The sequence below is a fragment of the Geotrypetes seraphini genome, chromosome 3 (genome assembly GCF_902459505.1).
Source record: "Geotrypetes seraphini chromosome 3, aGeoSer1.1, whole genome shotgun sequence".
NCBI lineage: Eukaryota > Metazoa > Chordata > Amphibia > Gymnophiona > Dermophiidae > Geotrypetes > Geotrypetes seraphini.
Genome location: NC_047086.1, coordinates 393009296 through 393035805, shown reverse-complemented (window position 1 = coordinate 393035805; position 26510 = coordinate 393009296). Strand labels below are relative to the sequence as shown.

Here is a 26510-nt window from a genome sequence, read left to right as displayed (position 1 = left end):
AACTAAAATGCAATGCAAAGAAATGCAGAGTAATGCATTTGGGGATTAATAATAGGAAGGAACCGTATATGCTGGGAGGAGAGAAGCTGATATGCATGGATGGGGAGAGGGACCTTGGGGTGATAGTGTCTGAAGATCTAAAGGTGAAAAAACAGTGTGACAAGGCAGTGGCTGCTGCCAGAAGGATGCTGGGCTGTATAAAGAGAGGCGTAGTCAGTAGAAAGAAGAAGGTGTTGATGCCCCTGTACAGGTCATTGGTAAGGCCCCACTTGGAATATTGTGTTCAATTTTGGAGACCGTATCTGGCGAAGGACGTAAGAAGACTTGAGGTGGTCCAGAGGAGGGCGACGAAAATGATAGGAGGCTTGCGCCAGAAGACGTATCAGGAGAGACTGGAAGCCCTGAATATGTATACCCTAGAGGAAAGGAGAGACAGGGGAGATATGATTCGGACGTTCAAATACTTAAAGGGTATTAACGTAGAACAAAATCTTTTTCAGAGAAAGGAAAATGGTAAAACCAGAGGACATAATTTGAGATTGAGGGGTGGTAGATTCAAGAACAATGTTAGGAAATTCTACTTTACGGAGAGGGTGGTGGATGCCTGGAATGCGCTCCCGAGAGAGGTGGTGGAGAGTAAAACTGTGACTGAGTTCAAAGAAGCGTGGGATGAACACAAAGAGTCTAGAATCAAAAAATAAGATTAAATATTGAACTAAGGCCAGTACTGGGCAGACTTGCACGGTCTGTGTCTGTATATGGCCGTTTGGTGGAGGATGGGCTGGGGAGGGCTTCAATGGCTGGGAGGGTGTAGATGGGCTGGAGTAAGTCTTAACAGAGATTTCGGCAGTTGGAACCCAAGCACAGTACCGGGTAAAGCTTTGGATTCTCGCCCAGAAATAGCTAAGAAGAAAAAAATTAAAAAATTTAAATTGAATCAGGTTGGGCAGACTGGATGGACCATTCGGGTCTTTATCTGCCATCATCTACTATGTTACTATGTTACTATGTAGCTGTGAGTTACCATATAAAAAAATAGGACAGGCCTATGCAGTCCCATTTATGCAGTCCCCCCACATTATAGAAAAAACTGAACTTTTCCCGAAAAAATCAGAAAAAGTTCCGTTTTCTCTATAATGGAGGGTTCACACTCCCCAAACCCCACCCTCCCCAACGGCAGCACGAACAGTATGAAGTAAAGTGGGAGGGGTTCCCCACTCACACCCCGCTTTGGAGCTCTTTAAAACTAAGTTTTCCCACGGCGCGCTGGTGTCTTGCGCCAAATTGTTTGCGCTCGATCGTCGGCTTGCTGGTGTCTCGCGCGTGAATGACTATGAACCCATTTACGTATATGATACAAAAAGGGAAACGAGGAGAGTTATTAAATACGCTATTTAGGGGGAAATTCTAGAAATAGCACCTGAATTTAGGTGCCAGTGGACGCTCCACCAGTGCCTTTATTACCAAATGCCATTTAAAACAGCAAAAAGCGGCACCATTAAAGCACCTACTGCCGCCTATATAAAGTTGTGGAGCAAGAGCGAGAGGCGTCCAGGCCGGAGGCCCACAATCTTATCTCCGCCGCCCGCTCCTTCTCCGATCCCCCCCTGGCCACATGTGCGCCCCCCTTTCCCCCATACCTCTAGTTGTTCACCATGGCGAGTATCGAGTTCAACGTGCTCCTCACGACCCAGGTGGCTCTTCCTCCGACATTACTTCCTAGGTGTGGCACCCACAAGTGACATCCGACATCAGCGGGAGAGCTGGCGCAGTCATGAGGAATATGTCGAAGCTATTGCTCGTGGCGGTGAATAACTAGAGGTGAGGTGAGGGGAGGAACGGGAGAAGAGGAGGGGTGCCAGCACCCCCACTAATATGGCACCCAGGATGGACCGCCCCCCCTCGTCCCTCCCCCCTTCATAGACACTTTAGGCTGCCAAATGCTACTATGGACGTGGCTAACGCCGGAAGTGGCATTAGGCAGCTTAAAGTGCCAAGTAGGTGCAATTCGCAACAAAAAATAGGTGCTGGAAATGTAGGCCCGGAAAACCCTGGCCTACATTTCTGGCACCAATCTTTTGCAAATTGTTGGTCTGAGAGATAATGTGCCCTAAAGGTATGGTGCTAAGGAGGGAAGGAGGGAAAGGTGTGGTGCTAAGGAGGAAAACGGCCTGGATATCTAGATTTAGCACCTCATTTTTTAAAAGTGTAGAAATATATCTGGTCAGTACAGAAAATTAATGCTATCTGGATACATTCAAGGTAAGGTATCAGTCGAGGGAAGAATATTAAACAATACCATCACCTACCACTGGTTAATAATAGTAGTAGTAGTTTGAAAACATACCCTTGGACAACATAAGGTCTGGTTTACAAAGCCACGCTAGCGGCTGCTGCGTGGTAACGGGCCCGAAGCCCGTAGAGATTTCTAGGGCTTCGGGGCTGTTGCCACACGGCTTTGTAAAACAGGCCCATAGCGTTGGCCTAATACTAATGACACTTCACTGGGACTTTCAATACCGAGCAACAAAGGAGCACATACTCTGCAAATGCTGCAGTTAACACTGTTTCTACATCATTTTATCATTTCTACTTCTCCTTACTATCTCCTTGCTATATCCCACCATCTCTCTCCCTCCCTCCTCACCTTACCCAGATACAGAAAAACCAGACCAGTCCTAACACTAGGTGACTGGATATCTGCTTACTGTATATACTCGAATATAAACCGAGATTTTGGAGCCAAAAATGGGGGTCTGGGTTTATATTCAGGTCCTCGGGTCTGTGTGCTCCTCCCCCCCCCCCCCAGACCCGTTGCAGGCCTCCTGCAAGCCTGCCTTAAGCCCTGGTGATCGAACGGTGAGCCAGGACAGAAGCGATCCTTCCCGCGCCTTGTCCCGGCCAACTGTTAACCACCCCACTTCCCTCAAGCTTCCTGGACCTCTCTACAACATACCTTTGAACTCTAGAGGTAAAGCAATCTTTGTTTGCTCCTGCCCCATGCAGAGCCAGGATCAGAAAAGGCTGCCGCAAGCTCCCAGGGTAGTCTCATGAGACCACGAGAATTCGTGAGACTGCTGCAGGAACTCCTAGCAGCAATTTCTGATCACAGCAAATGAAGATAGCTTCTACCCCGCTTCACCGCTAGACCACCAGGGTTCAAAGGAGGGATGGTTGTAGAGGGGTCCAGGAGGAGGGATGGTTAACAGTTGGCTGGGACAGGATGAGGGAAGGATCGCTCCTATCCTGGCTCACCACTGGACCACCAGGGCTTAAGGAAGGCTTGCAGTGGGCATAGGAGGCTGGGCACAGAACTGGGCAGGAAAGAGGGAAGCAAGGAGCGTTGGGTGCAAGGCAGGCAATTGAATATAACCCTCCCCCCAGTTAATAATTCAAGTGAATCTTTTTCCCCTTTTTTATTGGGGGGGGGAAGGTTACCTCAGTTTATAATCAGATCGGTTTATATTCAAGCATATACAATAGGTTGGAAGAATTTGGGAGGTGGTGGTAGAGCACAAGTGCTACAGTAGACTGGCACTTCCAAGCCGCTATCAATATGGCACAGGGCCTTTAAGCGCAGTCCTTTGGTCAAAGTTCACCATGTCCTGTGCCCTCTTGACTGAAGTTTGCATGGACCTGTGGTGAAAGTCCTATGCCAGGCCTAGTTCACTTCTGCCGCAATCTAAGCCAGGGCCGAGAGAAGGTGGTAGCAGTGCCGGCAACAGGCCCAACGAGAGACAAGGAAGGGGAGATGCGATGCTAGACACCATAGGTGAGTCGGTGAGGCTAGGGAAGAAAGGGGCAAACTGGAGGGCAGGGAAGAGAATATACAGGGTGATTGAGCTGCCTCAGGAGAAGAGGCCTCTATGGCTTCAGGTCCTTCTAAGTAGGCCTAAGAAACACAGCTCCCTCATAAAAGGGCTTCTCCAGGCTCTCTTTAAATCCTGGCTGTTCCTGTTTTTTCTCTTAATTTATCCTGCCACAAACCTTTTAGCAAGCTTCATTTAAACTGTCAAACTTAGATCAGATCCCACCCTGCCAACACCCAAAAATGCTCCTCATTAATTGCTATAACTGTTTGATCACTTTCCATTCATAAGTTGCAATTCTCAATCCTGAGGTTCAAACACAGCATGTTGGTACGTGCAGATCTTATCTGTGTGAGCGCCATACTATCAAGTATTCAGACATTTATTCATGTGCGTTCCCTTCGACATTTTGAGGGGAAGTTGCCAGAAGTTACTCTTACCTGTTGCATTTTTTCCAAATCCAGGCTGGGTCTGCTGACTTTGTCTCCATAGCACTGCCTGTGTCTTTTGCATGGCATGCCCTGGTCGAAACTGGCCCCGACACTTGTGAAAATAAGAGGCCTGGAAGCTGGATTTCGGACCATAGGCTGGAGTCTCTTAGGAGGTGAGGCACTGAACAGCACAGGGCTGGAGCTGGTGTGCAGGCCGTCAGCCTGCTCCACTGGCCTAAAAGACATCCCACATAAATTCTTCACCTCCTCGTCACTGGAGGATGTATTGTCGCTATGGCAACTGAGTCTGCTGACCTGGGACCACTTGCGCTTCTCGGCAGGAAATTCCCTGTTGATGCACTCCAGCTCCTCCTCAGAGCTGTGGCGATCCAGGCCAGTGTGGAAAAGTGCCCGCACTTTACAGCAATGGTTCTCCTGGTTCTGGAGCTGGTTGGTCGCTAGCGGGGTCAAAGTGCAATTTCGTCTTCTTTCTGAAGGTAAAGAAGAAGGGAGGTCAGTATACAAATGGGTCTAAACTAATATTCCCCTGAATGTGACTAGAATTTGGGGGGAGGGGAGGGGGAAAAAAAAAAGACAAAACCAGATGCTTCCTGGGCACCATTCTCCTATTCTTACAAGTTGAAAAACCAGGGCCGAATCCACGAAACAAAATTTAATACACTCTGGGAAAGAAGACCAAAGGGTCCTTTTACTAAGAGCACTAAAGAAAAAAAAAAAAAAAAGTGGCCCATACTATCCCCAGCGCAGGTATTTCCTGCACGCTGAAGCTACTTTTAACATGACAGTATAATGTCCCTATGCTAATTTCCTCATTAGTGCATAAGCAGTGGTGTAATAAGGCTGCGGGGAGGGGAGGGGGCGCGACAACCGTGGACACCATGTAGGTAGGGGCGCTGGCACCTCTCTGCCCCGCCACCCCACCCCATACCTCTGTAGATCTCCACTAGCGTTGGCAACTTCAGCCTATTGCTAGCCCTAGCCTGGTTCTCCTTTGAATCACTTCCAGGTCATGGGGCCAGGAAGTGACATCAGAGGGAAATCCAATGCTGGCGCAAAGAGCATACTTGAGAAGCTACTCACGCTGGTGAAGATTTAGAGGTACAAGGTGGGGGAAGGGAGTGTGCGAGTGTGGAGTGGGGGGCGGAAAAGAGCGGGGGTGCAGAGAGGAGGGCGCGGGGGTGCCATCACTGTGTCTAGACCAAGGGTGGGCAACTCCGGTCCTCGAGGGCCAGAATCCAGTTGGTTTTTCAGGATTTCCCCAATGACTATGCATGAGATCTATTTGCATGCACTACTTTCAATGCATAGTCATTGGGGAAATCTTGAAAACCCTACTGGATTACAGTACTCGAGGACTGGAGTTGCCCACCACTGGTCTAGGATATACTTTATGTGAAAGACAACTGGATTTTTGTACTTAAATTTTTTTGCCTTTTCAAAAGCGAGCTCAGAGTTGAGTTACAAGTACAAATTCCAATAGAGTTTAGTAGGCACCAGAGGGCTTCAATCTAAGCTGGTAATTGAGGCAACAGAAGATGTAGAGCATGGCTGCCCAAGTTCGGTCCTCGAGCTCTACTGGCAGGCCAGGTTTTCAGGATATCCACAATGAATATGCATGAGATCTATTAGAATACAATGAAAGCAGTGCATGCAAATAGATCTCATGCATATTCATTGGGGAAATCCTGAAAACCCGACTGGATTGCGGCCCTCGAGGAGGGACTTTGACACCCCTGATGTAGAGGCTAATTTTATAAAAAGGTCACCAATGTATGAAGGCAAAACAGGTGCCTATTTTATAAAGGCACATAAGCACCTACATGTCTATTAAAATTCTCTGGTGACGGGATAATCGCGCGCCAGACGCCAGCGCGCTGACAATCCAGTGCCGACAATTCGGCGCAAGACAGAAGCGCGGGGGAAAAAGTAATTTTTAAAGAGCTCCGACTGGGGATTTGGGGTGGCCAACCCCCCACTTTATTGGTTAGTGTTTGCGCTGCCGTTGCGGGGGGGGGGGTGTGGGGGGTGAAACCCCCCACATTATAGAGAAAACGGAACTTTTCCCAAAAAAAATCAGAAAAAGTTCCGTTTTCGCTATAATGGAGGTTTCCAACCCCCCGAACCCCCCTCCAACAGCAGCGCGAACACTAACCATTAAAGTGGGGAGGGTTGCCACCCCAAACCCCCCCGTCGGACCTCTTTAAAAATTACTTTTCCCCCCGCGTGCTTCTGTCTTGCGCCGAATTGTCGGCGCTGGATTGTCAGCGCGCTGGCATCTTGTGCGCCACTGTCTATGAACCAATTCTCTCACCAATCCACAGAAACTGTGGCTGAAAAGGAAGCTGTAGGTATTTACACTTGCTACGAATATTAACACACATTTTATAAACTCATATAAATTGCAGCTCTGCATCTGAACACAACTGCACCAAGTCATGTATGCACAGACAGACGATGTCGGATAATAAGAGTCTTTTGATTCACCCATCTGGCTTAATGGCTGGTCTACTTCATATCTGGTATTTACTGTATTTATTTATTCCTTCCATCTTCTACACCATTCTCCCAGGGGAGCTCAGAGTGGTTTACGTAAATTTATTCAGGTACTGAAGCATTTTTTTCCTGTCTGTCCCGGCTCACAATCTATCTAATGTACCAGGGCACTTGAAACAGAAGCAACATGGATGAAAAATCACAAACTGAACCCAGACAAGGCCAAAACTCATTCTCCTCGAAAATAATAAAACCCCAACCATAACAAATCTGGTAATAAACTCAGTCACATACCCCATACAACCCACTCTAAAACTTCTAGGAATGACAATAGACGGATGCTGTACCATTCAACCACAAATCGACAAAACAATACAAAAATCATTCGCGGTCATGAGAAACTTGAGGCAAGTTAAAAAAATTCTTCGACAGAACACAATTCCAGCTCTTGGTCCAGTCCCTAGTCCTACGTCTTCTAGACTACTGCAACATCCTCTATCTCCCCTGCCCCGCAACCATGATAAAACAACTACAAACAGTTCAAAACACAGCGCTAAGACTTATCTATTCACTGAGGAAGCACGACCACATCACGGCGGCATACCTCGACTCACACTGGCTCCCAATACAAGCAAGAATACTATTCAAATTCTACTGTCTACTATTTAAAACCATAAACGGAGACAGCCCAGCCTACCTGAACCACCGCCTAATCCAAACTACTTCATCCAGACATAGGAGAACCCACAAACCGTTCACGCATCCCCAAATCAGAGGCGTCAAATGAAAAAAAACTGTACGACGGCCTTCTGGCCACACCAGCAGCAAAACTAGACTACCAACTTTCCAATTTACTGAGAACGACCCCGGAATACAAATCATTCAGAAAAGAAATAAAAACCATGCTATTCAAGAAATCCTTGAAGACAAACTAACACCGCAAGACTCTTCCCAATTCTCTGAAAAAAAAAAAACCCAAAAACTCGCTCTTCTCTTCAATTCCTCTGGAAATCGCCAGATAACTCCTTTTGTAATCCGCCTTGAACCGCAAGGTAATGGTGGAATAAAAATCACTAATGTAATGTAATGTAATTAAGTGACTTGCCCAGGATCACAGGGAGCAGCGTGGGTTTGAATCCACAACCTCAAATCAAAATTTAGTAAAAGTGAGCCACGTAAAGCAGTGATTCCCAACCCTGTCCTGGAGGAACACCAGGCCAATCGGGTTTTCAGGCTAGCCCTAATGAATATGCACGAGAGAGATTTGCATATGATGGAAGTGATAGGCATGCAAATTTGCTTCATGCATATTCATTAGGGCTAGCCTGAAAACCCAATTGGCCGGGTGGTCCTCCAGGACAGGGTTGGGAACCACTGACGTAAAGGACAATCAAGCCATTGTGACATCACTGATGAAGCTGGCTCTTAGGCATTGGTGGAATGAGGCTTTATGACATCACAATAGCAGCTCTGGTTATCAGAGGCTGACACTTTTCACACTATTTATTTATTCAATTTTCTATACTGTTCTCCCAAGGAAGTTCAGAACAGTTTACATGAACAGTTTACAGGTACTCAAGCATTTTTCCCTGTCTGTGCTATTATTATTATTATTATTAGGTTCTTATATCCCGCCATACCCAAAGAGTTCTAGGCGGTTCACATCCGTTACATTAGGATCCGGTCTGAACACGGATTTACAAAAATTTTGTCGGAATTGCAGGTAGCGCGGAAGGAGGCAAAGTAGTTTTAGCACAGGTTTATCATAGTTGGGTTAGGAGATAAAAAGGAGGGAGTGGGAAACCAGGAGAGGGGGGGGAGAGGAAGGTGGGGGTGGGGGGGGGTTGGGGTGTATGCGGGGAGTAAGGACTAAGGGTCTTGTTCGCGGAAGAGGTGTGTTTTGAGAAGTTTTCTGAAGTCTAGGTAGGTCGGGGCCTCTAGTATCATTTGGGCTAGCCAAGGGTTCAGCTTGGCCGCCTGGAAGGCGAAGGTTTTGTCGATGAATCTTTTTAGCTGGCATGATTTTATGGAGGGGAAGGTAAACAACTGGATTCTGCGGGATTTCTTGTTGGTGCAATACATATTGAAATGTGGGGAGAGGTATTTTGGTGAGAGACCAAATACTGTCTTGTAACAGATGCAGGCGAACTTGAAGAGGACTCGGGATTCGAAGGGTAGCCAGTGCAATTGGTGGTAGAAGGGGGTGATGTGTTCCCATTTGTTCAGGCCGAAAATGAGGCGGACAGCTGTATTTTGAATCAGTTTTAGTCTTCTGGTGATTTTCTTTGTGGAGCTTAGGTAAATGATATTGCAATAATCCAGTATGCTGAGGATAGAGGATTGAACTAATAGTCGAAATGCAGTGTCATCGAAGTATTTCTTTATGGTACGGAGTTTCCAGAGTGCTGAAAGGCCTTTCTTGACAGTGAGGTCGGTGTGATTTTCTAGGGATAGATGTTTGTCAAGCGTGACTCCTATTATTTTTAATGTTTGTTCGAGTGGGAAAACCAATCCTTTCACCTGGATTGTGGTGTCTTTGATTTTGTCTTTGGGGGTGGCTAGAAAGAATTTTGTTTTGTCTGGGTTGAGCTTTAGTTTGAAGGAGAGCATCCAGAGTTCTATCTGGCTGAGTATGCTAGTTATGTAGTTGAGAAGATCCTGGGATAGACTGGTTAGAGGGATGACAATTGTGATGTCATCTGCATAGATGAAGAATTTGAGCTTAAGTTTGTGAAGGAGGTTACTGAGGGAGGCGAGGTAGATATTGAACAGGGCTAGTGGGCTAGTGGGCTCACAATCTATTTAATCTACCTCGGGCAATGTGGGGATTAAGTGACTTGCCCAGGGTCACAAGGTGCAGTGTGGGTTTGAACCCACAACTTCGGGGTGCTGAGGCTGTAGCTTTAACTGCCTCGCCACACTCTCCCCTTGCATGCCCTTGCAGAAAAGGCTCCTTTGCGTCCAAACGTGTTTTTGTAATTTTGCCACTGGTTTTCACCTAGAGTGGTATCATGGAATAATGGAGCAGGGTGGCTAGTAATCACCAATTTAAAAGAAAAACCAATTGCATTTCTAAATATTCTTAAAATGTTTTTGTAAAAATGGAACCTAACTCAATGATCTCATAGTGAAGACTAAGCATAATTTTCTATTTTTAGAATATTAACACACAGGAACATATGGAGACGAGAGAAGGCATCTGATCAGCCTTTGCAGATCGTAGACATGCGCGCACAGTTAAGCCCTTACCTCTCTCAAAGTGCAGATAAAGAAGGGCAAAAAAGAGTTTGGCGCAAGGAGTAGATGGCCGGTCTGGGATATAAGTGCAGGACATAAGGAAGAGGAATAGAAAAAAAAAAAAATTAAAAAAAAGTGAGCAACAGAGCAAATTCCTGCAACTCCGAGGAACAAGTTTGGTACCATCTATTGGGTTTTTAAAATATCAACAGTGGAGGAATGTGTGGCGCAGTGGTTGAAGCTACAGCCTCAGCACCCTGGGGTTGTGGGTTCAAATCCCGCGCTGCTCCTTGTGACCTTGGGCAAGTCACTCAGGTACGTTAGAGAGATTGGGAGCCCACCCGGACAGAGAGGACCTGAATATAAAAAACCGCTTAGATAACCTCGACAGGGGGTATAAAAAAACCTAATAAAATGAAACCTTATCACTGCCGCAGGCTGTAAGATAGACTCCATTTGGGACTATTTTAAATAAAGCTCCTGAATGAATAGCTAAGGAAGTCATATGTCTAAAAACTGAAGGGCTAGAAGCGATGAGAAATGATTCTGCTGTTCAGATACTGAATTGAGGGACTGCTGCAGTTGGCTCCGTTCAATCTTGTGTCCTAGTTACTTATTTCAATTTATGAACTGCTTTTTTCATAAAGAGAGTCACCCAAAACAGTTTACAATGCACTGAAAAGTAATCAAGTCCTCGGAGGGGGGGGGGGATGTAAGTGTGGTACCTAAGGGCAACAAGAGCGTTAAGTGACTTGCCCAGAGTCACAAAGAGCAGGCTGGAATGAAATTCACATCCTTTGGCAAGCGCTAAATCAGTTAAAGCACCTTTAATAAAAGGACGCCAAAGTTAAATTGATCTAGAAGTGGAATGCCACAACTAACCGTGAAAGTGGATTAATGGCAACTAAGCCAACCGGAGGCACTTTGAAGATCCAGCTTATACCTGTATATTATGAAGTGTTATGAGTGAATTGCCATCCCATATTAAGCCTTTCTAACCTGCGGAAAGCATTCGCTAGCGTTTCCTGCAGCTTAATAAAATGGCTCCATAGACCCTTAAGCATGAAAGCGAGAGGAAATCACTTCTTTGACCAAATAAATAGCTTGCCTGAAACTATTAGTCACCTTCAGATGCTGAAAAATTAACCAGACACCTAAATGGAAAGACTTCTTTCCCGAGACATTCTTCCTTTTGGAAGGCTAGAGAAGAAATCTGTTAAGATGGCGTCACTGGCATAAAGAAAAGCATCTCGCCAAAAGCCCTAAATAAGATCTCCACAAGATACATGGCATTATTTATTCAAATTCTAAGGGCCTCTTGTCACAGCACACGTACCAAAACGCCTTTAAGTCCCCAAGGGCTTTGGATCATTTGCCGCGCTGGCCTGTGCTAATTTGTTTGATAAAAGAGGCCGTAAGAGGCGATCAAAGCCACGCCAAGTGCAAGGCTTTTCAGTTGATATCCCTCAAGCTATGGAATGAACTTCCAGAGAAGCTAAAGGTCAGAGGATTTGATTCCTAAGGAAACTAAAAACTTGGCTCTTTTAAGTTCTGAATTGGCGGAGGGGGAGGAAATCTATCTTCTGTTCATTCAGTGGTTAATGGCGGGAAGCGCGAGGATCAGGTTTTTACTGGTTTTTAGTTCACTATATTTTAATGTTTTTATGGGATGCATCTGGCTGAACAGCAGTCTTTCAGAAATTCTTCAAAAGGGTGGAGTCTTCAGGACATAGGGCCTCTTACAAAGCCGCGCTAGCGGCCCTGAAGCCCATATAGATTTAAAGGGCTTCGGGGCTCTGGCTTTGTAAAAGAGGCCGATAAAGACTGGATTAAGACTCCCCACTGCCCACCAACCTAACCAGCAAATTAACTGTTCCCCTTAACTGTATCCTTGACATCCTGTTTGTCTGTCTTGTTTTAGTTTGTAAACTCTTTTGAGTAGGGGCTGTCTCCTTTGTGACTCTGTAAAGCGCTGCGTGCGTCTGGTAGCGCTACAGAAATAATTCATAGTAATAGTGTGAAGAGTTTCAGTCTTTGGGAAGCTGAGCTGAGCTTGTGATGTCATAATGCCTCATTCCACCAATAAGAGCCAACCTCATCAGTGATGTCACAATGGCTTGATTGCCCTTCTGCTCTCCAACCCAGCCAGCTCATTAACCATTCCCCTTAACTGTATCCATGACATCCTGTTTGTCTGTCTTGGCTGTTTAGATTGTAAGCTCTTTCGAGATTTAAGGGCTTCGGGGCTGTTGCCGCACGGCTTTGTGAAACAGGCCCTTAGTGAAGGGACTAAGAGGAGAGATTTTTCCTCAGATCTTAAAGATCTAATTGGAATATAAGGGATTAGAAACCTTTTGAGGAATGCAGGAGCTTTGTTCATTAATGTTTAGTTTAGATTTATAGGTTATATGTTACGAAACCCTATGACTTTTTTTCTGTTTGTATCTTTTTAAATTTAAAAATTTCAATAAATTATTTAATGAAACCCCCCCCTAAAAAAAAAAACCCCAACTACAAGACTTTTAGTTACCGCTCAATTCGTTGTGCTGTGCAGGTCAAAAGGGAGTAACAGTTAAGGCTGGTCCTGCCACTAGGTGAACCAGGTATCTGCCTAGGGAGGCGGAGCAGTTAGTGTGTCATCTTACTTTGGCCTATGTCCAGCATGCTCCCCCCCTGCTATAGCCACTGCCAAGGCCGACAGAGAGGAAGCTCGAGCGTTCTGGGATGTGAGTACATAGCTGAGTACAGTGATGCCTTGGAATCCGAACTTAATCCGTTCCAGAACCCCGTTCGAGTTCCAAGACAATTTTTCCCATTGAAAATAATGGAAACTGGATTAATCCATTCCTGGGTCCCACAAACTCAAATTTTAACAGTAAATACACTGGATTTTAGGGGCAGAAACACACACATACAATGTGCAGGGCGTTCAGATTCCAAAGCAGAGTTCGGATTCTGGGGCACAAACACACATTTACAATGTGCAGGGTGTTTGGATTCCAAAGCAGAGTTCGAATTCTGGGGCAAAATTTACTACCAAAAAAAGGTTCGGATTCCAAAACGTTCGAGTTCTGGGGCGTTCGGATTCCAAGGTACCACTGTATTTAGCTGAAATGGCCAACCTTATGTGTGGAAATATAGTGTACTTAGCTGAAATGGTAAACCTAGTACTGTATTTATATGTGCATATACATAGGATGATTTATGATATAAATGTGTGCATATACATAGGATGATCAATTATGGCATAAATATGCCGGTGCTAAAAACTCTTTGTTTATAAACACCTCTAATAGAAGTTCCTTGTAACTCTGTATTGAGCCCATGTATTGTAACATTTTTACAGATGCTCATGTAAACCACTCTGAATTGACTCCCCAGTCATTAGTAGCGGCATACAAGCTCTCAATAAACAAACACCTCTTTCTGGGCTGCTTTGAAGGTGCTCTGAGCTGGTGCAGGGCCTTGCTGCAGAAACCAGTGCACAAAGTACCACCATCTCCCACCCTTCCCCAACATCTCCCACCCTTCCCCAACAGAAGTCCTTCATCACACAGAGGACAAGAGGTGGAAGCACTTGAAGATTGCCCTCTACTGCAGTGCCCTGTGCCAGCTCCTCAGAGTCCCTTCAAAGCAGCCCAGAAAGAGGTGCAACAGCCTTGGAAGTAGCAGGGGGAGCATGCTAAAAGCAGGATCAGGGGAAGGAGAGGTGAGACACTGGATCCAGGGAGGGGTAGAAGGAGAGATGCTGGACTGTGATGGGGAGGGGCTATATGTTGGCTGCCAGGAAGGGGGAAGGGGAAAAGAGATGCTGGACCAGAGAAATAGGAACGGGAGGGACACACAGCTGAAGATTCCCCTGGTTCAGTGATTCCCAAACCTGGCTTGAGAGAACCCCAGCCAGTCAGGTTTTCAAGTTTATTAAAATTTGTTAACCCCCTTATCGCATTTCTAAGTAGTGTACATATTTTTTTAAAAATCATAAAATCGGTGATTAAAATTATACTTCAACAGACTGTAAGATAACATGACACTATCACACATACAAGGTGAAACATAAGGATAAAGGGTAGAAATACAATATTAAATAGGAGAGTAAAACAAGGAAAGTTAGTATAGTAGGAGAAGGGATCCTGAGTGTGCTAGTCTAAACTGAGGAGGAAGATAAATCATAAGTTAAACGCATCTCTAAAAAGGAAAGTTTTCAGATTAGATCCGACGCGATCAACTGAAGATTCTTCTCTTAGGTGGCTTGGTATTGAATTCCATAATTCCGGGGCATTTACTGAGAAGATAGAAGAGCGGGTGGTGTCATATATAATTTGTCGCATTGAGGGGAGAGCTAGAAGATGTTGGTTGCTTGAACGGAGTGATCGGTTAGGGACATAGGGGGTTAGAAGTATGCATAAGACAGACTGGCATACCAAGAAGGCTGTGCATGCAAATCAACCCCATGAATATTCATGGTGGATATCCTGAAAGCCTGGCTGGCTGAGACTCACCAGGATAGGTTTAGTAATCACTGACCTAAGCCAGGGGTGTCTGACCTTGGCCCTCAACAGGTCGGATTTCTCAAATGAATATGCATGAGAACTATTTGCATACAATGTAAGGAATGCATGCAAAATAGATCTCATTCAAATTCACTGGGGAAAATCCTGGAAACCTGACTGGACAGCAGCCCTCGAGGACCGACGTTGGACAACCCTGACCTAAGGCATCAGATCCCCTTGAGCCCGCTATGGGTAACAGAATTATTTAAGAATGGAGAACAGAATCAATTTAATTTCCATTCTATTTGTGGTATAACTGCCTTCAGTATTGTATACAATTCGCAGAACTAGAGCAGGTTCAGAAAAAAAAGTAGCGAAAATGATCAAGGGGGGTCAGAAGAGTTCTCTAATGAAGAAAAGGATAAATAGATTTTCTCATTTCAAGATGTGTGGAGGCCACTGATGGATTATTATAAAGATTAAATATATTCTTCCCTGAATAAAAGTTTAAGAAATTAAGGGGGGTGGGGTGTGTGTATTATAATTGACACAAATTATCTTCATAAATTAATAAGGGGGGCAGATAATATTTTATTTTATAAGGATCAATTATAAGATGTCAGGTGTATTCTGAAAGTTAAAATTGTTACGTATATTCATTGTACCCGATTTAAGATTTGAAATGAATAAAGTTTTAAAAGATTTTCTCATTTCCAAGATGACGAGCCCCGAATTGTGGGTCAAATTCACCTTCCTTAGTGAATCGGATTCTGAAAGGCGATACCTTGGGAGATTTATGAAATCAACATGGAATAGATAAATAAACCGGTTATAGTTATTTATACTTTCCAATAAAGCTAGGATGAGGGGATACTCCATGAAACTGTTAAAAGCAACCAGAGACCCGTCAAATGTGCGCAGGACAATAGCAAGTTTCAGGTTCAAGTTTTTATTGGTATTTGATGAATCGCTTATTCAATTTGCTAGGCGATGTACAATTTTCTAAAAAAAACATAGTTATAACATCCAATAAAATAACAAGGGACTTACAGATTAAACCAACATGAGTCAGGGAGGAGAGAAGGGAAAAGTTACAATTCTTTCTTAGAAAGAATAAACACAAAGGGGAAAAACAAAAGGGAGGGTAAAGAGTTAAAGGGTTAAAGTGTTTAGTTGTTAGTCGGAAACCCAATGTCATAATGCCATTGTACAGAACCATGGTGAGGCCTCATCTGGAGTACTGCGTACAGTTTTGGAGGCCACATTACCGTAAGGATGTGCTGAAGGTTGAGTCGGTTCAGCGAATGGCCACCAGGATGGTCTCGGGACTCAAATATCTATCGTACGAAGAAAGGCTAAACAAATTGCGGCTATACTCTCTCGAAGAATGTAGGGAGAGGGGAGACATGATTGAAATGTTTAAGTATATCATTGGTCGTACTGAGGTAGAAGATGATATTTTCTTTCTGAGAGGACCTTCGGCCACAAGAGGGCACCCGCTGAAAATAAAGGGCGGGAAGTTTCATGGCGATACCAGGAAGTACTTCTTCACCGAAAGAGTGGTTGGTAATTGGAATGAGCTTCCAGCACAGGTTATCGAGGCCAGTAGCGTGCCAGATTTTAAGAACAGATGGGATGCTCATGTTGGATCTCTAAGAGGGAATGGGACATCAGAGTGTGATCTCTCACAGGGTAGTTAGGATGGTGGGTGGGTCAATAGAGTGGGCAGGCTTGATGGGCCTTAGCCCTTTTCTGCCGTCACTTTTCTATGTTTCTATGTTTCTAACTAAAGTTTAGTTATTGAAAGCGTCTTTAAAAAGATATGTTTTTAAGGATTTTTTAAAAGAAATAAGATCCTTTTCTTCTCTAATATATTGAGGTAATGAGTTCCACAATTGAGGAGCCATTACAGAAAACATCTCGTGCCTTCTAGTGCCTACAGTTTTCAGGGATGGAATAGTGAGGAGATTTTGAGAAGTGGATCGCAAAGATCGTGAAGTATTAAGAGGAGTGAACATTCTGGATGTGAATTGGGGTTCGTTAAAAAATTAGCGTTTTATAAACTAAAAGTAGTAACTTAAAGGTGATGCGGTGGCTAATTGGCAGCCAGTGGGAATCAATCATTAGGGGCGTAACGTGATCGTATTTTTTGGCGTTATGGATAAGTTTAATAGCTGTATTTTGAATAATTTGGAGTCTTCTTTTTTCCTTTTGGGTGATGTTTAGTAAGAGGGAATTACAATAATCCATTTTTGCTATTACCAGAGAATCTAATATAATAAAATGGTAGGCCGCGCATGTGCACTCAAAAATCGTGTTCCCTGATCCGTCGCGAAAACACGAGTGCGCTTGCGTGTGTTTTACGTCACCACGTCAGCCTCCCTGCTCTCCACCTCGCGCCGCTGCTAGCCACCCATCTCTGTTCCTCCTGCACCATGGCACGCCAGGCATGTCCGCCGCCGGCCTCGAGCTCCTGGGGGCCGGCGGCGTGAGCCGGCTGGCCGGAGCTGAGGCCCCGCCTCCCGCTTCCGCCCTACATGGCGCCGCCAGACCCGGCCCTACATAACGCTGAGGCCCCGTCTTCCGCTTCCGCCCTACACGGCGCCGCCAGACTCGGCCCTACAAAACAGCCCTACACTCGCGAGCAGGGTTGCCATGGAAACATAGGGGATCAGGAGCTAAACAGAAATTTAAAAAAACAAACAAACAACTGGACAAGGACAGAGACACACAGACACTCACAGAAGGACAGGAGGCTAAAGAGACAGATGAGGAGCCGCATGCTGGACAGGGGGAGCAGGTAAGGAGTGCTGCTGGACAGGGGGAGCAGGGAAGAGGGTCAGGGGGAGAAAGTAAGGAGTGCTACTGGGCAGGGGGAGCAGGGAAGAGGGTCAGGGGGAGAAAAGAAGGAGTGCTGCTGGATAGGGAGAGCAGGGAAGAGTGACTGGGGAGCAGGGAAGAAGTGCTGCTGGACAGGGGGAGCAGGGAAGAGGGACAGGGGGAGCAGGTAAGGAGTGCTGCTGGACAGGGGGAGATAAAAGGAAGGGAGAAGGCCTACTGCTGGACAGGTGGAACAGGCAAGGGGTGATGGTTGACAGCCGAGGAAAGAGAGAGACAGAAAGCGGCCAAGGGGAGAGAAAGAGAAAGAAAGAATGAAAAACAGACACATATATTCTAGCACCCATTAATGTAACGGGCTTAAAGACTAGTGAATTAATATGTTGATGGATTTGAGCTCAAGAAATTTTGAAATAGAGCGTATCAAACGTAATTTATAGAAACATGATTTGACTATATGACTAATTTGGTCATGAAACAATAGTTTGTCATCAACAATAACACCTAATATTTTTAAAGTAGTCACCAACTCTAAAAGAGATGTTATCAAGGACAAAAGGTAAAAAGCACGGATTTTGTTTTTTTGTTATGTTCAATGCTAGTTTATTGGACATGAGCCAATTTTGTACAGTTTCTGAATGGGATACTATTTTGTCTTTTTGAGGGTTGCAAAGTAACCCTCTTTGTTTCGCTGGTTTCTAATGTTAGGGTAAGGGTTACATTATAATTATGAGAACCCTTTACATAAGTGGATATCTGGAAGGCCCTGATTTGCTGAGACTCCTCAGGCCCCCCCTCCCATGGGACGGGGCCTGAGGAGTCTCAGCAAATCAGGGCCTTCCAGATATCCACTTATGGCAGATTCCACGTGGCGCAATTGATGGGGGGCGGCATTGTCACGCGTGCACTTGTCCGTGCGCGCAGTTGCCAGGGAACATTCGTCGGGGCGCAATTGTCGTGCGCGGATTTGTCGGTGTACCTATGCAGCCCCGTACACATTATATGCAGGTAACTTTTTCAGTCCCTAGTGGGTCACAAGGAGTCGCAGTGGGAATTGAACCCAGTTTGCCAGGATCAAAGCTCACTACACTAACCATTAAGTTACTCCTCATAGTAGATGACGGCAGATAAAGTCCTGTACGGGCCATTCAGTCTGCCCAACAAGATAAAATCAAAGCATAGTATAAGAGGTGGTACAACATACACATAAATGACCTTGATTTGTCCTTGCCATTTTTAGGGCATAGACCCTAGAAATCTGCCCAGCTCTAGCCTTGTTCTCCAACTACTGAAGATGTAAAGGGCGATAGCGGGTAATTTTTTAAAAAAATTACCTTTGTCAATCTGTGCAAGTTCCTGGTTTTCTCCTTCAGAATCGTCACTGCCATCCTCATCACTCGGGGGGTATGAAATCTACAAGACCAAGAATAAAACATTGCAGTCAGTCTCGGCGAGCCAAGCTTGTTTGCGCTTTCCAGGGAGTCTTCGCTCATGGGTCTCTGGATTCCCAAGTAGAGAATGACACGGGGACAAAAATTTGTCTCCGTCCCCGCAGGAACTCAATTGCTCCGTCCCCGCAAGTTTTGTCGCTGTCCCCCATCTCATTCCTGTACGTTCAGCCATACCCGCACAAGCCTCGAACGCTTACGATTTTAAAGCGTTTGGGGCTTGTGCAGATGAGGACAGAGCTTAGGCATTGGTGGAATGAGGCATTATGACATCACAATCTGAGCTCTAGATTGTTGCTACTTAGGATTTTAGTGTTTGAGGCTTGTGCAGATAAGGACGGAGCTTGCAGGAATGAGGCAGGAACAGGAAAAGAACTCACTGGGGACAGGACGGGAAAATGAGTTCCCAAGGGGGGACAGGGAAAAAAAAATTGTCTCCGTGTCATTCTCTACTCTCAAGCTTCCCAGTAACCACTTTGCATTTGCCTGGTTCGTGTTAATTTTGCTTATATTCATTCTATTTGACATATCCTTCTACGTTTCCAAGTTTATTTAAAAAGACTATTAGGTTGTACTCAACTCAGACAATATTTTTTGATGTGTGGGATATAACATAAGAACATAAGAACATAACATAAGCAGTGCCTCCGCCGGGTCAGACCATAGGTCCATCCTGCCCGGCAGTCCGCTCCCGCGGCGGCCCAAACAGGTCACGACCTGTCTGAATCACCAGAAGGGGCTCCCTTGCCACCTTGGTTTCTCATTGAAGTCCTATCTTCCCATCGAAGTCCTAACCCTCCGGTCTTGCACATGCACGACCTGGTTGGCTTTCTATACTTATTACCTGGTTGGCTTTCTATACTTATTACCTGGTTGGCTTTCTATACTTATTACCTGATTGGGTTTCTATACTTATTACCTGGTTAGCTTTCTATACTTATTACCTGGTTGGCTTTCTATACTTATTACCTGGTTGGCTTTCTATACTTATTACCTGGTTGGCTTTCTATACTTATTACCTGGTTGGCTTTCTATACTTATTACCTGGTTGGCTTTCTATACTTATTACCTGGTTGGCTTTCTATACTTATTACCTGGTTGGCTTTCTATACTTATTACCTGATTGGGTTTCTATACTTATTACCTGGTTAGCTTTCTATACTTGTGTTACATCCCAGCTCCTCCCTCAGTATCCCACGATCCCTTTATCCCTCAGGAATTCGTCCAATCCCTGTTTGAATCCCTGTACCGTACTCTGCCTGATCACTTCCTCCGGTAGCGCATTCCAGTGAATGAATCTAAGAGGTTTACTTGATTAAAAGAGAGAACGCAAAAAATACATGACACAATTTAAGAAACTTATAGAAAGGGGAGAAGGAATAATACAATATTACATAAGGGAGAAGAAATTAGGGAAGAAAACAGCTCACTTCAGGAAGATTTGAAATTAGAGATCGAGGGTTCGAATCTCAAGTAAAGGGGAAGGTTGTTCCACAGACGTGGCATGTGTGTGTCCGTTTAGATACCCCTTTCGAAAAATATTTTTATCGCATGCCACGGACCTGTTCTTTTCACGTCATCACTGCTGATTTAAGCATTCACGCTTTGGCACTTTATGCGGTGCCCTATATCTTTCTACTCCAGCGCCGGCTTCACTTATTTGCACGCGCAGTCTCAAAATAGCGTGCTCCCACCTCACTTTACTTATCATGGTACATATGATTATTATTAGCACTCACTAGAGAATGACACGGTGGCGGTTTACCCGCGGCCACCGCATTTTAGCCACGGGTCACCGCCGAAAACGGGGAAGAAAACTAGCAGTCGCTGCGGCGACGGGGACAAGGCCATTCACCGCCCGCGGGGCGGTGAATGGGTCTTGTCCCCGCAGTGAGGCATGAAGGATCGCGCGGTCCCCGCAGCTCACACCCGCCTGCCCAATCGATTCTAGTGTTTAGCCAGCTCTCTCCCTTCTCCTCACCTTAGTTTGTAGATTTTCTTTTTCGGCGACCCGCACGCTATCAAAGAGCCGCTGCTGCTCAGTTTCGATCTTCTGCTCTGACGCAACCGGAAACAGGAAGTTGCAGCAGAGCAGAAGATTGAACACTGAGCAGCCGCGCGTGTGCGGCTCTTTGGGAAAGCGTGCAGGTCGCTGAAAAAGAAAGCCTGCAAATTAAGGTGAGGAGAAGGGAGAGAACTGGCTAAACACTAGGATCGATTGGGCAGGCGGGTGGGGGCTGCGAGGACCGTGCGATCACCCGTGTTCCCGGCTCAGACTGTAAGGAGGAAGTGAAAGGGAAAAGGATTCTGGGCCAAGGTGATGAAAACGGAAAGAAAAACCCACAGCAGGAAAGAAAGGGAAGGACAGGCAGGTGAGCCAGATGCTAGAAGCAGGGGGGGGGGGGGAAGAAAGAGGGAAAAAAGCTAGATGGGGTTGAAAAGAAGAGACAAACTGGTATGGAAGAGGAAGATAGGGGAAATCTGGACACAGGAAGGAAACAGAAAGAGGGGAAATTATGTGCATGGGGCATAGGGACAGAGACAAAAAGGGGACATGCCATGGGGATGGTATATGGACACAGGGGGGGGGCAATGGCAGATACATAGGGGAGATATTAGAAAAGTATATAAAATCGTACCCGTTTGAGGCTTTTATGTATGCAGCGGTGACGGTGACGGGGCGGTGAATGGGGTTGCAGTGGCGGTGACGGGGCGGTGAATGGGGTGGCAGTGGCGGTGACGGGACGGTGAAGGGAATGGCGGTGACGGGGCGGTGCAGAGGATGGTGAGACGGGGACGGGGCGGTGACGGGGACCAATTTTTTCACCGTGTCATTCTCTAGCACTCACGTCAAATACGTTTTTTCACACTATATTGGTTCCATGGTTATCCCCACATTGTCGCACCAAGTTCCATCAGCATTAGAGGGGAGGTTAAAGTTACAGCCTCCGCACCCTGAGGTTGTGGGTTCAAATCCACGCTGCTCCTTCTGACCCTGGGCAAGTCACTTAATCCCCCAATGCCCCAGGTAGATAGATTGTGAGCCCACCGGGACAGACAGGGAAAAATGCTCCAGTACCTGAATAAATTCATGTGAACCGTTCTGAGCTCCCCTGAGAGAATGGTATAGAAAAATGAAAAAAATAAATAAAGTTTGCATCCGCATTTACCCACCAGGTAACATTCCTTCGTCTCTCATTAGGGCCCCTGAGGAAGATGTAATCGAAACACGGACCGTGTTGAGTCCTGGTTTCTCTTGAAAAAGGTGAACCACTTTGAAAACTTTTTTTAATAGAATAAAGTGCCTGCATCTTGTACATTAACTATGAAGTTTTTTTGGGGGGGAGGGGTTTGGGGGGGGGGGTTGGGGAGGTGTCATTTGCTCTACATTCACTGCAGAACCGCTGGATTCCTATTTAATTTGCAACTTCCAAAATTAATCACCAGCGTTTAAAAACTTTTCAACATACAGCGTCTGACCTGCTAAAGCTTTATTTCTTATTCTGCCTATGAGAATTACACTTAGCAACTCAGGCCCAAAGAGAATCCAATATGTTGAAACACTCCTACAAGAGTACGTGATGGTTGAAATTACTAGTAATTTGGTTTTGTTAAGAAAAGCCTAAGGGCTAGATTTACTAACCTGCATTAATACAATATAATACAGTGTCTTATATAATGCAATTCTCTGCAAAGAATCTATGTGATGCATGAAACTTGTAATTAACCCAAGTTATTAGTCAACAGGCCCCACCATAAGCATGATTTGCCTATTTTGTTGGGGGGGAGCATACCTGGGTTACCAACTTTGCCAGAAAAAAAATTTAACCTACCCTGCTCTATGCCCCTCCCCCAAGCCCCTTGTCATATCTACTGTTGTACCATCTCAGAGGACAATCTATATATATATAAAATCGGAGGTATGTATGTGTGTATGTGCCGCGTTCACGCAAAAACGGCTTGACCGATTTGAACGAAACTTGGTATGCAGATCCCTCACTACCTGGGGTGATATGTTCTGGGGGTCTCGCGGCCCACCTGCACACGTGGGCGGAGCTACAAACAGAAAATCAGATTTCACCCATTCATGTCAATGGAAAAAATGTAAAAAGCTGCCATTCTCACAGTAATTCAAAAACGGCTTGACCGATTTGAACGAAACTTGGTATGCAGATCCCTCACTGCCTGGGGTGATATGTTCTGGGGGTCTCGCGGCCCACCTGCACACGTGGGCGGAGCTACAAACAGAAAATCAGATTTCACCCATTCATGTCAATGGAAAAAATGTAAAAAGCTGCCATTCTCACAGTAATTCAAAACCGGCTTGACCGATTTGAACGAAACTTGGTATGCAGATCTCTCACTGCCTGGGGTGATATGTTCTGGGGGTCTCGCGGCCCACCTGCACACGTGGGCGGAACTACAAGCAGAAAATCAAATTTCACCCATTCATGTCAATGGAAAAAATGTAAAAAGCTGCCATTCTCACAGTAATTCAAAAACGGCTTGACCGATTTGAACGAAACTTGGTATGCAGATCCCTCTCTACCTGGGGTGATATTTTCTGGGGGTCTCGCGGCCCACCTGCACACGTGGGCGGAGCTACAAACAGAAAATCAGATTTCACCCATTCATGTCAATGGAAAAAATGTAAAAAGCTGCCATTCTCACTGTAATTCAAAAACGGCTTGACCGATTTGAACGAAACTTGGTATGCAGATCCCTCACTACCTGGGGTGATATGTTCTGGGGGTCTCGCGGCCCACAACTCTATGTTGCTTGCTCAAGAGTGGGTTCACCCAAGAATTTATATGTTCTTGCTCCTGGAGGTGAAACTAAAAATGTTGTTTATAATCAAGTTTTGCGTTAGTTGTATTGTATTCATTTTGTCAAATATTTCACATTATAATTTGAATATATGTGTGTTGTGTGTATGTATGTATGTTTCAGCATAACTCTTCAATGCATGGACAGATTTCAACCAAACTTGACATACACATTACTTACTATCTGAGGACAAACACTGTGGGGGTTGGAAGGGGGGATATGTAAAAATGATTGAAAATGACAGATTTTAGTATCTACCCCATAGTGTTTTCGGGCTCACAGATGAATACTCAGCATAACTCTGAAACGCATAGAGAGATTTCAACCAAACTTGGTACACATATGACTTACTATCTGGGGAAAAATATTGTGCAGGTGGGACGGGGTAAAATACTGTGGGGGTGGGAAGGGGGTGATATGTTAAAATTATCAAAAGCGACAGATATTAATGTCCAACCCATAGTTTTCGGGCTTGCAGAGATGAATACCAACACTCCCGATGCCGTTTAAGTCTAAGTTCAGCCCCATAGAGAGGGACATTCCTTTGGGACATGTGGAGGGTATGGGGTTGGGACATGGGGGTGGGGCATATGGGACATGTGGGGGGGGTAACGTGGGGGGTGGGACATGTGGGACATAGTGGGGTGGGACATGTAGGGGGTTGGACATTTTGGGATAAATAAATATCCGGGCAACGCCGGGTAATCAGCTAGTATATACATACGTTTCATGATCATTTCACCAAATTTACATAATAGAAACAGTCAGATTTTGCAAATACAGCACTTCAAAACCAGAGAAACAAATTGAAATTCATGAGTATCAGATATGCTAATTTCCAAACACTGACATATTCCAAATAAAATACAGTGGTACCTTTGATTACGAACATAATCCGTAAGCATAATCCATAAATGAGCATGCTTGTAATCCAAAATGCTCATTTATCAAAGCGAGTTTCCCCATAGGAAATAATGGAAACTCGCTTTGATGCGTTCCCCCCCCCCCCCCCACGAGAACTGGCATTGCTCCCCCCAAAGGCCCCCCCCACGATCCGGCACCCTCCCCCCCCTGACGCGATTGGGCCCCCCCCTGACACGACTGGGCACCCCCCCCCCCGCCGCTTCTTACCCTCATCTGGGCACTGGCACGTCCTGTGCTTGGTGCCAGTGCCCGAAGATTTGCCTCCTCTTCTGCTGGGCCTTGAGCATGCTCAGTTGCTCAAGAACCAGCAGAAGAGGAGGCCGATCTTCGGGCACCGGCACCAAGCACAGGACATGCCGGTGCCCAGATGAGGGTAAGAAGCGGCGGGGGGGTGGGTGCCCAATCACAGGGGGAGGGTGCCGGATTGCGGGGGAGCGCTCGTAAATCGAGCCATGCTCGGTTTCCGAGGCACCGATTTTGCAAATGTTTTGCTTGTTTTGCAAAACACTCGCAAACCGGTGCACTCGTAAACCGAGGTACCACTGTACTTTCTTCCTTTGTTATCTGAGCATTGCACTTTTCCATTTAGTTTGGCTATGTGCCTCTTTTCTGCTTTTCTCTGTCTTTTTAGAGTCTCCTATTCATTTGACTGTATCCCGAACATACCTGGAGGAAAAGTCCATAGTCTGTTATTGAGAAAGACATGGGGGAAGCTATTGCTTGCTCTGGATTGGTAGCATGGAATGTTGCTACTCTTTGGGTTTTGGCCAGGTACTAGGGACCTGGATTGGCCACCCTGAGAACGGGCTACTGGGCTTGATGGACCATTGGTATGACCCAGTATGGCTGTTCTTATGCCCTTACCTATGCCAAGCATAGGACAATCGAGCCATTGTAACATCACTGCTGAAGTTGGCTCTGAGGCACTGTGAAATGAGGCATTATGACATCACAATCTCAGCTCTGGAATGTTGGTCTCATTGGGGTTCCGGAATCTTGCTATTCTTTGAGATGCTGGAATGCTGCTACTCTTTGGGTACTAAGGACCTGGATTGGACACCGTGAGAATGAGCTACTGGGCTTGATGAACCGTTAGTCTGATCCAGTAAGGCTATTCTTATGTGGATCAATTGGGATATTTTCAAATTATAAAATGTGCACGTAAAATAAAATAGCGAGCAACATACAGAGATACTTGCATGCATTTAAACCAATGTACACATATAACCAAAAGACATAAAAAATACAGGCAATAATAGTTTAAAACTAAAAGCTTTTTTTTACATGTATAAAGGTTAAATACATAAATGAAAATGCAAGACTTGCAGCCCCTAGAGATTCAAAAATACATTTTGTATAACTTTTAAAAAATTTTTTTAAAACTTTAAAAAAATTTTTTAAAAAACTTTAAAAAAAAAAAAAAAAATTCAAAATATCAACCTAAAGGGTACAGTGCTGTTGCTTCTCCCCTTCTCTCCCCTCGTTGCCTTTCTATCCATCAGCACTTCCTACATCTCAGGGGGGTGTTCTTCACCTCTCACCCTCTGAAACCACCCCATCCTAGCATTCTCTCCCTAGATTCTCACTCCCACCCAATTAATTATCCCATATTCCCTCTTCCCCGTATCCCTCATACTCACTCAGAATGAAGGAGAATTAAGCAGAGAAGATCAAATTTCACAAGTGGTGTTCCACAGGGGTCGGTGCTCGGACCGCTGCTATTCAATGTATTTATAAATGATCTAGAAACAGGGACGAAGTGCGAAGTAATAAAATTTGCAGACGACACCAAACTATTTAGTGGGGCTAGGAATATAGAGGACTGCGAAGGTTTACAAAAGGACCTGAACAAACTAGGGGAGTGGGCGACGAGATGGCAGATGAAGTTCAATGTAGAGAAATGTAAAGTCTTGCATGTAGGAAACAGAAACCCGAGATACAGCTACACGATGGGAGGGGTTGTTATTGAGTGAGAGTACCCAAGAAAGG

General features: G+C 45.3%; 1 protein-coding gene across 4 annotated transcripts in view; it reads right to left on the bottom strand.

Annotated features, from left to right (window-relative positions):
* The window catches only part of LOC117357438, a 239747-nt gene that overhangs the window by 102494 nt on the left and 110743 nt on the right, over nucleotides 1-26510 (bottom strand). For all 4 annotated transcript variants that reach the window (XM_033938019.1, XM_033938020.1, XM_033938022.1 and 1 more), the window contains exons 2-3: nucleotides 18657-18735; nucleotides 4250-4731 (exon numbers count right to left, since the gene is read on the bottom strand). In XM_033938019.1, coding sequence (XP_033793910.1) covers nucleotides 4250-4731; nucleotides 18657-18735 — 561 coding nt within the window. The remainder of the gene's footprint in view (nucleotides 1-4249; nucleotides 4732-18656; nucleotides 18736-26510) is intronic.